Genomic DNA, 16,396 nt, shown 5'->3' on the forward strand with positions numbered 1-16,396 from the left:
TTTTAGATTGGCACAGTGACTGCGTGGACTGAATTAGAAATAACAAAGTTTGAAAAACCCTAAATGATGTAATTAGGGAATGGATTGGGAAAATCAGTGTGAGGCGTGGATTGCGAACCCCGTGTGCGTGGACGAAAGTGAAGTAGATCGTTGTCGGAGGTGAGAGCGAGTGCAATCGGAGGTAAGAGTGAGTGCAATCGGAGGTCAGAGCATTCGTTGTGGTCGTGGTTGAGCACCAGTCTGAAGGTAAGTACGAGTTGTTGTAGTTGAAAATGTGTAAGGTTTTTTCGCGTCTTGGGGTTTTGGCTTTGTATTGGGGTTTTGATGTTTTGTTGTGTGGGTATGATGCTGTATTGCTTTTATACTGTTGTTGGTCCCCCCATTGTCGACATCGAGTTCCTTTTTTATTGGTGGTCCCCTATTGCAATGTATTTTTTAATCGATCACCGTATATGCATTGTAGTATGTATTTTTTAATGTTGTGGTCCCCTATTTGAATGCTTGGTTATGTGTTGTCTATGTTGGCATGATTTGTAATTTTTGAATTGGTTTGGGGCAATGTATACAGGTGTAGAAATAGAATGTCTATTGACCGTTTTGAAGTGGTGGTCCACCATAGTGGCCACTTTATTAGTAATGGGAAATTGGAATATGATGGGGAAATAACCACGTGGTTTTGTGATCCTGATACGTGGGGATATTTTGAGGTTATTGCTGGATTAAAAGAGATAGGACACGTATCTTTGAAGGAGTTGTGGTATTGTGTAGGAGGTGGGAGTGTGTTAGAAGATAGATTGGAGCTCCTTTGTGATGATAAAGGGGCCACTCATATGGCAAATTTAGCAAGGTTAAATGGTGTTGTTCATTTGTATGTGGTTCATGAAATGACAGAACCTTAGATAATCAACATGCTAGAGGGTGTTGGTATGGGGGAGGTTGGTCCTTCTGAGGTTAATGATGTACTGGAAAAAGAAGGTGGTCCAGGTGAAGTACTGGAAAAAGAAGGTGGTGGGTGACGAAGATGTTGCAACTAAAAAGGAAGCTGAAGTTCATGGCAGTTCTGATGTAGTGGCAGGGGACGAACCTGAAGTTGATGTTGGTAATGATACAGTGGCAGGGGGGTTACTGAATGTGAAGTTGATGTTGGTACTGATAGAGTGGCAGGGGGGATAGTGAAGGTCATGGAGTACAACAAAATGTAGGAAAGAGAGTGTATGAAGGTCAGGCCGAATCATTCAATGAGGAAGGTCTTGTTGATGTTAACATTAATCGTGATGGACATAGCGATTCAGATTATGATGGTAATGTGGAATGTGATATGGAAAGTATATCCAATGGAGAAGGTTGTTACACAGCCCAAGAGTCAACTGATACAGATCATGATGAAGTAAGGACTGAGGGTGTAGGGTCAGATTTCGAGTGGCATTCAGATGAATTAGTTAGTGGTTCAGACATTGGTGAGGGCAACGATGATGTTGAGGGTTATAGGTCATTTCCTACATTTTCAATGCCAAAAAAGATGGATGAATATAGATGGAAAATAGGAACTTATTTCACAAAGAAACATGAATTCATTAAAGCGATTAGGACTTATGCACTTGCAAATGGGAAAAGTTTAAAATTCTTAAAAAATGACAATCAAAGGGTTGCAGTGAAATATTTGGGAGCAAATGGAGAATGCAAATGGTATGCTTATTGTGGTTATATGGGTGCAGTGAAGTCATGGCAACTTAGAAAAATAATAGATGAACATACATGTTCTAGAGATTTTAATGTGAAATTAATGAATGCAAAGTGGCTTAGCAAGAAGATGGAAAAGACAATGAGAGAAAATCCTGATATGAAGGTCATGGACATTCGTGATAAGGTTAGTAGGAAATGGAACGTTGGTATATCTAGAAACATGGCTTTTCGGGCTAGAGCTATTGCAAGAGACCATGTGGATGGTTCTTTTTCAGAACAGTTCAAGAGAATATATAATTATGCACATGAGTTGCTAAGAACAAATCCAGGGTCAACAGTAAAGGTGAATGTTGATAACAAGAACTTCTCCCTGGAGTAGACTAGAGATTTTGTGTTAGGCACCTGTATGCTAACTTTAGAAAGCAATTCCCTAGAAAAAATTTAAAACGTCTGATGTGGAAGGCTGCTTCAACGACACATCCACAGGCTTGGGAGAGGATAATGAGGGACATCAAAGAGGTCAATGAAGACGCCTTTAAACACTTGATTGGTATTCCTCCAAGGTATGACATACTGAATACTTACAGTATTTCAATTGCATGATTAAAAACTAATTATTTGTTTATGTGATATTAGGTTTTGGTCACGATCTAGATTCACTGTAAGAGCCTAGTGTGACACTTTGGTTAATAATATGTGTGAGGTATTCAACAGTGTGATAGTGAAGACTCGAACAAAGCCAATCATAAGTATGCTGGAGGACATTCGTGTTTATATCATGAAGAGATGGGCCACAAACAGATCTAAGGTGAAATCCTTTAAAGGTGCAGTCTGTCCCAGAATTGTTGACAGGCTTAAGAAGGAATCAAGCTTAACAAGACACTGGATACCAAGGTATGTCATTAATATATATATATATATATATATATATATATATATATATATATATATATATATATATATATATATATATATATATATATATATATATATATATATATATATATTTATGTCAGCAACACAATCAGATTTGGTGTTTACATTTCTGTTGTATTACACGCAGATGGTCAGCTGAGAAGTTGTTTGAAGTGAGGCATGCTTCAAATCTAGGGGAACAATTTGTGGTGAATATTGACAAGATGGAGTACTCATGCAGGAAATGGAGCATAAGTGGACTTCCTTGTTGCCACGCACTTTCTGCCATGAAATTTCTGAATCTGCAAGGAGAGGATTTTATAGGCCATTGGTTCAGGAAGTCAACCTATGAGGAGACGTATAATTCAGTAATTTTCCCAATTAATGGTCAAGAGGTGTGGGAGGTTACTGCATATCCTGATGTCCTGCCACCAACCAAATGAATTATGCCTGGAAGACTTAAAAAGAAAAGAAGATTGGAACCTTGGGAGCTGAGAAAGGATGACACCACATTACGAAAAGGAGGAATTCGCAAAAGGTGTGTTGTGTGCAGGGAAATTGGTCACAATAAAACAACTTGTCCTAAAAAACCTGTGCCACCACCAAGTCAATCAACTGTGTCAGCAACAACACAACAAACTGGCCCATCACAACAACAGCAACCATCACAACAAACTGGCCCATCACAGCAACCATCACTGCAAACTGGCCCATCACAGCAAACTGGCCCATCACAACAACCTCACCCAACACAGCAATCAGGCATAGGAAGAGCAACAGGCCCAACACAGCAATCTGGCCCAACAGCAGCTCAATCAGCACCATCACAACACACAGCTCCAACAACACCATAAGCCTATTCAACGCAAACTGGTTCTGCAGCCAATCAGTCCCAACCATGCCAAGGTCAATCTCAACGTGCATCAAGCAACCAATTTGTCCAACCAATGAGGAACAAACTCCAGGCTAGAAGGGGACGTATTTGGAAGCCCTGATGATTTGTATTAAATACGTTCGTTATGCTTTGTAGTTGCTGTGGATACTTTTGTTAATTTAAGACTCCTACTTATGTAGTCTTTTTGGGTATTTGATAGGAATAGACATTGTCTTTTTGGGGTAGTCCACTTTAATGTATTTTGAACAACTCATGCTCATGCTTTGGTCGTGATCAACTTTGACAGTGGATATGGATATAAATTACCATTTCTTATAATCTGTGTGATGCAGTGGATATGTCCAGATTTATGTTTTATATCACATTTGGTGTGATTTCCTTGTCAATTAAGTTCAACACAGTATATTCCAATATTTGGATTTCATATATTGTGAATGATTACATCATCAGGTTTAATAAATTCCAAACACAATGCTCAAACTTTCACATTCATTTCGAATTATTACATTAACAGGTTTACTTCATTGTGAAAAGGAAGATGTTTAACACATACAACAAACAAACCATTACAAACAACACTTTGACCCATTTTTCCAAACTCATAATACATTTCTCGATATTCAGTAATTTTCTTTCTCCATCCCTTTCTACCATCTTCGTCACAGTGTCATCACTATCATCATCATTCTTCATACTGGGACCACATTTTTGTTCAATTACATTTTCACTGCACCATGAAAAAAAGTTGCAGCCAACAACTTCTTCACTTCCACCCTATCAAACGAAACAAAAAATCCCAATTGCAAAATTAGGTTTTCCAAAACCAAAATACAAAAACAACATCCACCAAAAAACACAACTAAATTCATTTCCATATCTCATACCTTGAACTTTGGGCATCCCCAAAATTTTCTCCCCCTGTTCTTAGCAGTTCTAGCAATTCTCATGATTGCCTTCTCACCGCAATAGCAAAGAGGTGCGAAATCAAACCTCCTCCCCACACTCCCATGAGAAGAAACGGTAGAATTTTTCATTCCCCAAGTGCATGACGAGCAAGAATGAGAGGGAGACATTACCGGTGCAGGACGAGCAAAACGGAGGAGACCACAAACCTTCCACACCCTCTTTCAAATTCAAACACTTACCCTCTCCCAATATTACCTTCTTAAAAGAGAAGACAACAATGGCTGTTTACGGTGCCAACCACAACTCATTGACACGTAAGAATGAACATTACAACCACATCATCACATATAAACGTTGTTTGCCAACAGTTAACGATTGCCCTGATTTAATACTCAATTACAAAAACGAGGACGAAATTGAGACCAATTAAAATACGAGGACCAATTTGAAATTTCTGAACTAAAACGAGGACCAACGGAATATTTTAACCAAAAAATTAAAAAAGAATGGAGAAATATATATATATATATATATATATATATATATATATATATATATATATATATATATATATATACTTTTAGTAATATGTTTTGACTTCCGAAAATTGACTTTGGTTTTCGAAAGTCGATTTCTGGTAGTATGTTTTGACTTTCGGAAATCGATTTTGATTATATATTTTCACTTCTAAAATTCGAATTTCGATAATATATTTTGACTTCCAAAAATTGATTTTTATAATATATTTTAACTTTTAAAAGTTGAATTTTAGTTATATATTTTAATTTATAAAAATCGACTTTTCATAATATATTTTAATTTTCAAAAATCAACTTTCAATAATATATTTTAATTTTTAAAAATTAACTTTCAATAATATATTTTAACTCACGATCGCCTTTAAATAATATATACTTCTAAAAATTCACGTCTAAACATAATTTGGGAATGTGATGTGATTAAATTTACTTAAATGCTCAAAGCATATCTTTTAAATTTAAAAGTTTTTTAGAGTCATAGAAGAAATTTTGGAGTTGCATGAAGAAGCACTCTATCTTCTTCTTCCCAACGAACAGAAAGAAAGATAGCAACACAGAGCCCTAACACCTTCATCGTCGTCATCATCTTCTTCTTCCTTTAACACGCTTTTCGTCTTACCAGGTTTTCTCTCTGTCTGATGGTTGTTATCTCTCACTAGATTCATCTTCATTTTTTTTTTTTCTGTTTTTCTCTCTTCCTTTGTTCCGTATCCATACTCTCCAATTCTTTTTCCCTTTTCTCCTTTTGGTGGGTTTTCGGTTTCACCTTTTCCTATTCAACTTTCGCTTCAATTTCGATTCCCCCTTCTTCTCTTATTTATATCACTTTAAAGTGTTCAAGAAAAAAGGAAATTGGGGAATCTCAGTTGATACTGTTTAGGTTTGTTTTAGTTCTGTTTGTCGGGATAACCGTTTGACGCATTGCTTCGATCTTTAACTGGTAGGTGCAATAGATTTAAGCATGAGGGCTTTTTTTTTTTTTTATCTACAAAGATAATAATAACAATTAAGAATAACTCTTGCAGAAAGCAAAGTCCGAAGAATTATAGCATATACAACAATTAGCTGTTTTTCTCGGTTGCTTATTTATCTATTTTCAATTTTTGAAGGTATACTGCGGTTACCTATTTGAATTAAGTTTCCTTTGCGTCGAGCCCAGTTTCAAACAGTGACTGTACTTTGTTAAACTTTATGGGTATGTGTTTTTATAGAGTAGGTAGTTGGCTTTCCAATAGTCCCTGCAGGATAATGGCTCAGTATGGTTTGAATCAATTCTGTATTAGGTTTTTGATTAGATGTCCTGGTCATTGCATGAGATTTGAAATCTGGGAAACATGAACTCTGCCGTGCTATTTGTCTAATATCAGTGCTGTACTTATTCCTTGTTAGAATAGGTGGATGTTATAAGCTTCGTATTTCTGGCTTCAAAAGGCCTCAGGACCCCAAAATATATGTTATGTACGAATTATTGTTTGTAAACGACACAATGTTTGTATTTGTGTGTAGCTGATATGACGCTTTTACGTAGTAGAATTTCTTGGATCCATGATTGTGGGCTTGTCCACAATTGCGGTTGCTATGGTTGTCATGGTTTTGTCATGTGTTCTGCTTCTCTTGTCATCTATAGCAAGTCTCTGGATAATTGAGCTATTGAGTTAATATTATGTCAGTTTTTATGCATTTTATTTTAAATTCTTTTGCATACAACTTATTTTTTTATGCATAATAATGATATATGCCACCATGTAGTATCTGCTATTTGCGCACAGTACTATCTGGTATATCATATAGCAGATTATTAGCTTTCCTTCATTTTCTTTATTCCACCAGTGATAACACTGCTGCATAATTTCTTGTGTGTATTTAATATTTATGATGCATGTGTTGGGACGGGGCAAACTTTGTGAGTATGAAGCACGGACACACACGAACATCAATGCATCCTTCTCGAATTCAAAATATGAAAAGAGGATCTAATTGATTTAAGACATTTCTTCCCTTTGTTGATCATCGTCATTGAAAAATTTATCTCTTCTAAAGTTTCTTTGTAAAATGTGAAATAGACAGTTTGTTTGTTTAAAGGAGAAATAGAAACTTCCACAATAAGTTTCTTACTTTCCAACTTAAAGAGATCATTGTGTCTGCCCTCATTAACGTTGTGTTATAATGGTGTTGGAGCATGCTTCAGGAATGTTGGAGCTGCAAAAAAACGTTTTTTAAAATTGACAATTTAACAAGGTGCCTGACATGTGTCCTACAAGTGTCATATATGTGTTGGGCTCAGAGACACAGTATTGAGGAGCCGTGTCTATAAGCTTCATAAATATAAGATTAAAAGGTTAGCGATTTTCTTGTGAATTGTGCTTTCATTTTAGGTTTACTTCAATACTTGGCATCTGCGCACATAGCTTCATCCTTATATTGCAGTTATGAAATTGGTTCTTACAATTGAATCCCAGTTAATGATGCCTTATATCTTCATGATTTCTCTTTGATTGAATTTTGCCATATATTTATAGTTACAATTGTTTGTTATGTATTTTCATATTATCACAACCAACTTTGTTATAGTTTTCTCATATTGTTTTATTCAACATTGAGCAGGATATGGCAGCAGATGATGGTATGTCAGACCCAGCAAAGCTCCCTCCAACACAGACCCAGCAAAGCTCCCTCCAACACAGACCCAGCAATCCCAAGACCGCAACTCTTCAACCCCTTCTTCTGCTCTTCTATCACTCCTCCCACCCCTTCCCAGAGCCCAAGCACTTCTTCTCCAAATGGCTTCCTTAACTTCCAAGCTCTTTGAAGTTTCCCCTAACCGGTCTCTTTGGGTCACTGCCTTCCGTGGATCCCTTCCAACTTTCCTCTTGTCTCATTCATCTACCCCGCTTGACGCTTCTCCAGCCACTGTAAAAGAAATAATTTCCCTCTTTACTGTTCTCCAAACCCAAATATTTGAAGCTGTTGCCGAACTCCAAGAGATTCTTGACCTTCAAGATGCCAAGCAGAAGATGGACGGTGAAATTTGTTCCCAAGATTCAATGATACTTGCATTTTCCAACAAACTCAAAGATGCAGAATGCTGCCTAGACATTCTTGTCGATGATTACTCTGATTATCGCCGCTCCAAGCGATCGAAATCTGGAGATGATGATTCCATGACTTCATCAACTGTCTCTTCTCAGTTGAAGCTGTCAGATATATTATCGTATGCCCACAAGATAAGCTACACCACCTTTGCACCTCCGGAATTTGGAGCCGGCCAAGCTCCTCTTCGTGGTGCATTGCCACCTGCACCGCAAGAAGAGCAAATGAGAGCTTCTCAGTTGTATAATTTTGCCGACCTTGATGTTGGATTGCCTAAAGTCGAGTCCAAGGATAAAATTGTTGAAGCTATTGTTGAGCCTCCATCACAGATGGGTACTAATACAGTTCCGAATTTGTCTGCATTTCAAGGAATGCTGCCTCCAGTGCCACCTGGTTGGAAGCCGGGGATGCCTGTCCAGTTGCCTATTGATTTGCCACTGCCCCCGCCTGGGTGGAAACCAGGGGATCCTGTGCCATTGCCTCCCATGGACTCTCTTCAAATACCGAGATTTGCAGAGCAACAAATGCAACCTCACATTCCTCAGCCCAAACAACCAGAAGTTATTCAAGTGCAGCCAGTTAATTTGGACCTTGGAGGAAGTGACACTAGTGACTATAGTAGCGATGATGTCAGCTCTGATGATGAAGATTGACAAGTTTGTTTAAACTGCTCAATCACAAATTGATAACTGTACAGGTAAGCGACTTTGCACCTGACTGTTGTGTCACTCCCAAATCTTATATATATGTTCTGTCAGTTGTTTCTCAAGAATTGGTTTTAATATGATGTTTTCAGGATTGATGGGTTGAGAATTAATAAGAACATTTTATCTCCTTATTGTTCCTTTTGGTATTTTGTGTACTTAATATAATCCTCTGCTGAATGCTTAGTGTTTCTGCTTTAGGCTCTAGAGAGCACAAACCATATCAGTGCGCAGTAACCACCAAGATTTCAATAAGCACTGCACCTATACTAGTGGAGGTTTGTGTTTTACAAGCTACAAAGGTGTTCAATATACAGTAATGTAAGCTGCTATATAGTACTATGAAAAAGAATGTACATTTTATATCAGCCTAATATGTATCTTGTTTTAATAATTTACATTTTTACCACGACAAATGAATTGCTCTTTAAGACATTTTTGTACCAAATTGTGATGCGGCACCGAGTGAACATCTTTTTGTGTCAAAAAAATACTTTTTCTAGAAAAACTAACTATAATAAATAAAGAAAATTCAATCTCTAGAATTTTGCCGCCTTTTACTAGCTGATTCCTCAGTTAACCATTACTCCTTCATCTATACTAGTCATACAATTATATTGAGTTGTGAATAGTAACCATTTCTCTCTTGTGGATATATCATAGATGCTCATCAGTCATTTCAAAACGATCTTTCTCACTCTTCCACCCTTTGAGAATGCAGCACTCGATGAATTTTGCCTACTCACCCATGTTCACACCCAATGGCATTCAGTTCTCTCATTTCAAAATACTCATTAACTTTCTCATCGCTTTCTTACTTTTGGTCCTGGGTTTGATGATTTTGATTGTGTCTTCTGCTCTGTGGACTGTTTTAGTTCTCGTTGATTTTGATTTTCCTATTTTGATGTTCTTCCTTACTGGTTTGGAAGGAGTGATAGATGTTATAAGATACTATGGGATCTGCTTCTACCTTTAGTTCGTTTTGGATATATTTTCTAGAGGCTTAATCCGTGACTGTTACAGGTTGATATGCTCGATGCTTAACTATAAGTGGCAATAAGTGAGTTTGCTGTCTCATCATTCAGAATTAACGTACTCTAGAGTGAGTCTCAGTATCAATCATTTAGGATCTTGTTTTTCCTTGCACAACGGTCTAATTTGCATCATTTTGTTTGAATGATGTTTACCAAGCACTGTCAATTAGGATATTCTTCATATTATTGTTGAGACACTGCCATTGAAATTGAAATTGAAGTTAACCAAGCATTTATTTTTCTTCTTGCTTTACTAGTGCTTAGTGGTGGTGAGTTAACATGCTAGTTGCTTTATTACAAGTCTTTTATAGTTGAGATTTTAAGTTTATCAGTCTGTGACGTTTATAATGTTTCGGCTCTATTCTTTTTGTGGGGAAGGCTTCGTGGTGATTGTTTCATGGCTACGGAAATGAGAGGAAAGGGGAACAAGGCTTGTAGGGAAGGAATCTCTTGCTTTGTGTTACAATATATGGTTCTTCACAAAAACTGACAGTAACTCTAACTGCCCCATTCCTTGTGGTAATTTCTACAAGACTACAAACAGTTTGTCTCAGTTGCTTACCTCCAGTTCTCTCTCCCTCGTAAAACTACCCTTTTTTGTTGCTAAAATCAAGGGGAAGCCTGATTTCAGATTGTGAATTCCTCTGTATTTATGAAATAATAAAGCAGTTATATGTCTGGGGCATAGTGATAAGGCCGCATTGTGGGCAGTTGGTTTTCTTTTCCATCTTCATTTCTTATATTTTTTTTTTCTGGTATCTCTTGATTTCCATGCTGACATTCTTGTATTTGTTTTTTGTTTTCAGGTATCTCACATGGATCAGATATATCATGAAACTATATGGGTAGTTCTTTAATCTCAATTTTATGTCCCATGTTTGTATTAAATCTGTTGTTGTTGAAGATAATGATTAATATTTATTTATTTATTTATTTATTTTTCTCGTGAGTACTCTAGAATGTGCTTTGCAGTCTTGTTGAGGTAAATGAGAAGGTGGTTAGTGAGAAATTTTAGGAAATTGGCTTCAAGTCTATTTAAGAGCATATAGGAGAATATTTAAAGCGTTTTTGGATTATTGGAATTTAGAAGTAGAGTTAAGGATTTTTATGATGCATTTTTGTCTAATCAAATCCTTGGAGGTTGACATTGTATGATTTGGATTTCAACCTTACGTTTACATATGCATTTAAAACGATGGAATCTCATTTATGAAATTCGAAGAAAAAGTTGCGAACAAAAAAATTTCATTTATGCCTCATTCTTTAACTTTTACTTAAAGTTTATCAAGAGCAGTTCAACATTAAAATTTAGGATAAATAGTCAATTTTGTCATTGTGACGTGCTATCAGTTCTCTCTTTGCATGCACACAAAATACGTTAGTTTGTGAATGAAAAATACGTTTCAATTTGGTCGTAGTCTTAGATCCTCTACATGACGGTAATGGCGCATATGTGGGTTACTTACAGTAATTTAATTAACATGACCAAGTAAAAGTTGATTGTGTTATTTAAATTTTTTTAAGACTCATGATATAACGTTATTTTATTTTTAATTTACTTTTCTATTTCAATTGAATGTTATTGGTTTCTAATTAAGTGACATATTATATATAGATTCCTAGCAAAAACATTATTATCTCTCCTTTTGCTTACATTTCTTATTTTTCATATTTTCCATCTCTATCTTGTTCAAGTAGTGATTGTAATTCATCTTTATTTTCGTTTTCATTATTTGCATGAGATTTTCATTGTATAAAATTAAATTAGGTAGAGTGAAATGCAAGTAATACAATAAGATTTTAAATTTTATAAGTTGTAAAAGTGGTTTTTAAATGTTTTATACATGTTATATTTGAGTAAAAGATTTCACTTGAAACTTTATTGAATCTTGTTAGCAATGTCTTACCTTTAATCAAGCATATGCAACATGCAACTATAAGATTTTGTATAGCCTTTCAAATGTTAGCCTTATTTGAACAAAATGTCATGTCCTTCGCTTTCACATTTTTTTTTATCAAATTAATCAAAACAATACAGCGAAGTAAAAATAAGGTTCTAAGAAAATACAGCAAATCAAGAGAACACCATAATTCAATTAACTTAGTATGTTTAAAAAAATCCGAGGCACCTGATACAGGAACTGATGATTTTAAAGGTAATATAAACTACTTCTGCTTTCAATTTCTTTAAATGTAATTGACATGCATGCAAGGTGGTGGTGTGTAAAAAAAATACTGAGTAACCATGGCACCAAAAAGATTAGTAGCTCCACAAAGTATAACAAACTTTTGAATAGGCCTCAAGAATTTTTTGCTCAAATTTAGTCCCTTCGTTTTTCTTAATGTCACAATTAAGTTCTTCCATCTATTTCTCTCTAAATAAAACCTTCAAAATCTTAGTTTCTACTAAAATAGTTGAGGGTTTAGAAAAATTTACTGTGAAGTTTAAATGGTTCACAAGTCATACTCAATTAAAACTCTGCATGATGTAAGAAAATGGTTTTGACGAGACGGAAAATTGGTATTTTCTATTTTTAGGTAAAATGATGCTTTGATTGGTGGATTTTTAATGGAAGAAGTTTCTATTGACAAAAGAACTTGATTGTAACAATTGAACAGTTGGGAAACTAAATTCAAGCAAAAAAGTATTGAGGGAAAAAAGGAGCCATATAACACAGTAAGGGACCAAGCTTGCAATTAAGTGAAAAAGAGTGATAACGATATTCTTGTCATTAGATTCAAGTCGGGTCTGAGAGAAATCTGAAATGTACTACAGCTCTAGAGTTTGAAGCGAGTGGCATTTATATATCAAAATTGAAACCCCCAAAATAACAAGGGAATCAGTTTAGGGGGCTGTACCTCGTCAGAGTTTAGATGCAATCCAGACCTCACTTCATCCTTCAAGTCATCAAAATTTTCCAGTATTGAATTGTTAAAGGTAAAATTAAACAGAACCTCAGGCATCTGCCAAAAGTAGAGTGCGGTGGTATTGCAGTTAATCCTCCAGGAAACTTACAAGATTTCAAATATCCATGCATTCCCAAATATTGATGGTGTCAAAGTCAGGTTGGATTGCTTGAGAAACAGTTCAATCAAAGAAGATCTCAGCACAGTCAAGGACAGTGGATTTATTGAACCATTCATCGGATGACAGAGAACACCAAACACCACGTCAGTACAGTTAAGTGTAATACTTTGCGGCATGGACAGGATAGCCACCTGTTAAGATAATATAGCTTATAAGCCTCTTTGTATGCCTTAACAGAATCTTAGGGAAAACTAAAAATAAAAGAACAAAAGCATGCAGGAACCTTCGTATTTGGTAGAGCTATTTGGCCATATATATCATATTCTAACGTTTCAATATATGGAATAAGCTGTCAAACTGTTTTTCCCAGTCTGAAGGATGTCTGAACAGCAGCTGGAAGTTCTCTGATTGCCATCTCTTTTAGACCATCCACTTCGGTGGGAATTGAAAAGGTTTCAATCACTCTGGACAACTGATTCCTTTTCCTTTCCATCCTGTCTTGCATCAGCATCTTCAGACAACTTGCCACCATCCACCTTCATTCCTAAACACAGATTTAGTTTAAAACACATCCCATCTTTCCCCTTGTGGGGGGAAGGATGTGCAGGGGTAGACCCACGACAAGAATAGTTTTTCCTTGAGCTAACACCACAGGCGAATTTTGAAGCAACACACCCACCCCACTTCTCAGATATTTTATCAACAATCGAATATGGGAAAATAAGCCCCAAAAATACACGAGAGAAAAAAAGTAACTTCAAAATCAAAGTACCAGCCAAACACAACTAGATTCAAGAAATGAATAACAACACCTTAACAAATTATACAGTATATATTCAGTACACTGTATATTTTGTACACTCAGAATATACAGACGGACATTTCTTCCCAAAACAAGTCCAATTTGCAAAGTTGTAACCATTCCACTATCATATAAGAGATACTAAGAGACTTGTCAAATAGCTACCAAGTGGGACGTGAATTTCACCAATCGGTGCTAAAGTTCAAACACATACAGGTTGGCTACAAAATTATCAACAGTATACATCCACTTTCAAGAACATATAATGTTTGATTGATCAATTTGAGAAGAATTTCATATAAATTGAAACATCTAGTTCTTCATAACTAAAAGCTTCAATGCTCAAGATGGAAGACATATTCTGTCAATCGCTGCAATTTACTATGATCAAGTTTCTGCTCGGTCACAACAGGTTGTTTCTTGACAATAAGCATCTGAGAAGCAGGGTCGACAGTCCAGCCTTGCTGTAGTACATCTAAATTATACAACAAACAGACAATATTGATAAGAAAGAGAGAGTGCAGACAGTCCAAGTACAAAATATAAGCAATATCCAATTTCATAAGCTTCTAGGATAGTGAAAATTACTTACAATTTGTAGCATCATCCTCATTCATTCCCAGAAATAAAGCAGTGTCTTTAATGCTTATTGTTGAATAAGAAGAGAGAAGCAGCTGAAACATCTCCTTTGTGTAAAGTTCTGGAAAAGCTTATTGATGTTAATATTTTTATCGTACCAAACACCAAATATAGGTGCACAAAAATTTGTTGTGAACTCAAGCTATTTGGAAAGCAAATATAAAACTAAGAATCATATTTAATCAAACAAAACATAAGCACAGTACATGATTACTTCACTACTTTTATGCATTATCCATAGATCATCTATCTTCAGTACATGTTAGCCCGAGAAATTACATAATCCATCGACATCTTTTCATGTAATATATGTAGGGGTAAGGAATGTCCAACCGAAACATATTTTAATTTTTCGAGGTTTAAAATATAATATATTTTGTTCTCGCCAAACTAATATTAAGGCGCCATTGCTTTCATCCATTACGGCAATCGCAGCAAAAATAACACTGGATATTGTTACAGAAAAAACCAAATTAATTGATCCTCACATCGACGCTTCACCAATTTCCCGAACCAAAAAGTATAACACATAGTCTACAATTAACATTCGGCAAAAGTAACATGAAACGGGTTATAATAAAAGTGAGGACAACATTCTTTATGAATTAGGATAACTTTTGTCTCAGAAACACAACAGAATTTACATATATACAGTTGGATTGTTTAGAAGACATTCGAAGTGACAAAGTGAGTAGACTCGTACAACAGGCTTTCAAAGTCTTGCCTGAAAATGCAGCAACTAGGCCTTGGACATCCTGACTCCAATCAAAGCCACGGATTGCCTCGTGCACTCCGGCATAGTCACGTAACCAGAGCTTCTGACCAATTTTCCAAACCGCGGTGACTTCAGGCTGGCTTTCTTTGATTGACGAAGGTATTGATTTCCAAAGAAAGCGCGCACTGTTGCTGCAAAACCATAACATTACTTCCAAATTGAGTTACACAAACAAACGTATTAACAGAATCAATCAAGACAGGAATTATTTATTTCAGAAGCAACATGTGAGTAAAGTAAAGTAATAATCATTTAATTGAGATATACAATAATGTAAAGCGCGAAAACAAGAAGAAGAGAATTGAAAGATAGATACATGTCGTGAACATAAAAGTGAGCGAGGAGGTGAATGGCGTAGGGCCAATCATCCTGGTAAGCAATGCCATCAGCTGCAACCTGAGTGAGGATTCGTGAATTTGAAATAAGCCACAAACCCTAATGAAACGGGAAAAGGAACAAGAATCAAATAGACAGCTACCTGAAGCATTAGGTTATCGCATACATCCGCAACTTTGTCGTACGACTTCGAATCCAACGTAGCTCTCACGGAAGAGAAATCCATCACTCTCCTCTCCGATCAAATCCCTATAGCACCAAAACCCAAAAAAACTCAAACTAAACGCCAACATCGAAATTCAAATAAAATGGCCAGTTAATAATTCTGTTACGCTGCCAAACACGGCATAAGCGGAGCCATACCTCAATTCGATGCAATGAGATGAAGTGAAGATTGAAAAGCTCAAACCACCTTCTGCTTCTCCGGCAAAACCTATATATAGTCTACGGTAACGACGTCGTTCTTACTCACATCTCTATCCGTGACAGTGCCAAAAACTATTGGGTGCCTGTAAGTGAGGCCCATAAGGCCCAATATTAAAAAAATATTGGGTCGTTGCTGGTCTCGTAGTTGGGCAAACATTACCGAATAATTGTAAGAAAAAGTATTAATCATCTATATAATTATTACTCTCGTTCTATATTCTTTATATTATTTGAAAAATTACTGACCTTATTTACGTTTGCAGTTATATTCTATTTAAAAATTATTGTTGCAGTAATTTATTACAAGAAATGAGATATATAAAAACAAATATTTGACTTGAATTAAGTATGTTATATTTATTAAATACACTCACTACAACAAAAATCACTTTAGACAACAACATAAAATTATGATCTAAATTATAAAAACCATGGTCTAAAGATTAGACCACATTTTTTTAGGTGTGGTATAGGTGAGTGTGGTTATAGGTAATAGACAACGGTTTTTAGTACGACAATGTTTTTGAAACCGTTGCTTAAAATCCTTACAATAGACAACAGTTTTTCAGGTTGATTTTAGACCTCACTTATATTTTTAGACCACATTTTTACTGGTTTTGTCCA

At 35.9% G+C, this 16,396-nt stretch overlaps 2 protein-coding genes across 16 annotated transcripts; one reads left to right on the forward strand and one right to left on the reverse strand.

Annotated features, from left to right (window-relative positions):
• Positions 1-5,410: 5,410 nt before the first annotated feature.
• Positions 5,411-10,800, forward strand: LOC114178623 (mediator of RNA polymerase II transcription subunit 4-like). Of its 15 annotated transcripts, none has more exons than XR_003603348.1 (6): positions 5,411-5,560; positions 7,543-8,725; positions 8,934-9,053; positions 9,756-9,834; positions 10,145-10,285; positions 10,573-10,800. XR_003603348.1 is itself a non-coding variant. In XM_028064633.1 (3 exons), exon 2 carries the CDS (start codon positions 7,719-7,721, stop codon positions 8,679-8,681), a length of 963 nt encoding a protein of 320 aa, XP_027920434.1. In that variant the 5' UTR covers positions 5,411-5,560; positions 7,543-7,718; the 3' UTR covers positions 8,682-8,725; positions 10,573-10,800. The 15 variants fall into 15 exon arrangements, 1 of the variants encoding a protein (XP_027920434.1); XR_003603349.1 differs by having other exon boundaries at positions 8,934-9,010; positions 10,145-10,476; XR_003603347.1 differs by having other exon boundaries at positions 8,934-9,010.
• A 2,746-nt stretch (positions 10,801-13,546) lies between these two features.
• On the reverse strand, positions 13,547-15,832 carry LOC114176273 (COP9 signalosome complex subunit 8). The gene is made up of 6 exons (XM_028061256.1): positions 15,710-15,832; positions 15,489-15,595; positions 15,327-15,406; positions 14,960-15,141; positions 14,189-14,296; positions 13,547-14,071 (listed from the first exon to the last, which is right to left on the reverse strand). Exons 2-6 carry the CDS (start codon positions 15,570-15,572, stop codon positions 13,932-13,934), a joined length of 594 nt encoding a protein of 197 aa, XP_027917057.1. The 5' UTR covers positions 15,573-15,595; positions 15,710-15,832; the 3' UTR covers positions 13,547-13,931.
• Positions 15,833-16,396: the final 564 nt, after the last annotated feature.

The sequence above is a fragment of the Vigna unguiculata genome, chromosome 3 (genome assembly GCF_004118075.2).
Source record: "Vigna unguiculata cultivar IT97K-499-35 chromosome 3, ASM411807v1, whole genome shotgun sequence".
Taxonomy (NCBI): Eukaryota; Viridiplantae; Streptophyta; class Magnoliopsida; order Fabales; family Fabaceae; genus Vigna; species Vigna unguiculata.

Excerpts from the sequence above, each read along its gene's own strand:
- LOC114178623 (XM_028064633.1), top strand. The coding sequence starts at position 7,719 with ATGGCTTCCTTAACTTCCAAGCTCTTTGAAGTTTCCCCTAACCGGTCT.
- LOC114176273 (XM_028061256.1), bottom strand. The coding sequence starts at position 15,572 with ATGGATTTCTCTTCCGTGAGAGCTACGTTGGATTCGAAGTCGTACGAC. Across the intron at positions 15,407-15,488 it reads GCGATAACCTAATGCTTCAG|GTTGCAGCTGATGGCATTGC; the intron begins GTAGCTGTCTAT and ends ATCCTCACTCAG. Across the intron at positions 14,297-14,959 it reads CCTAGTTGCTGCATTTTCAG|AACTTTACACAAAGGAGATG; the intron begins GCAAGACTTTGA and ends AAGCTTTTCCAG.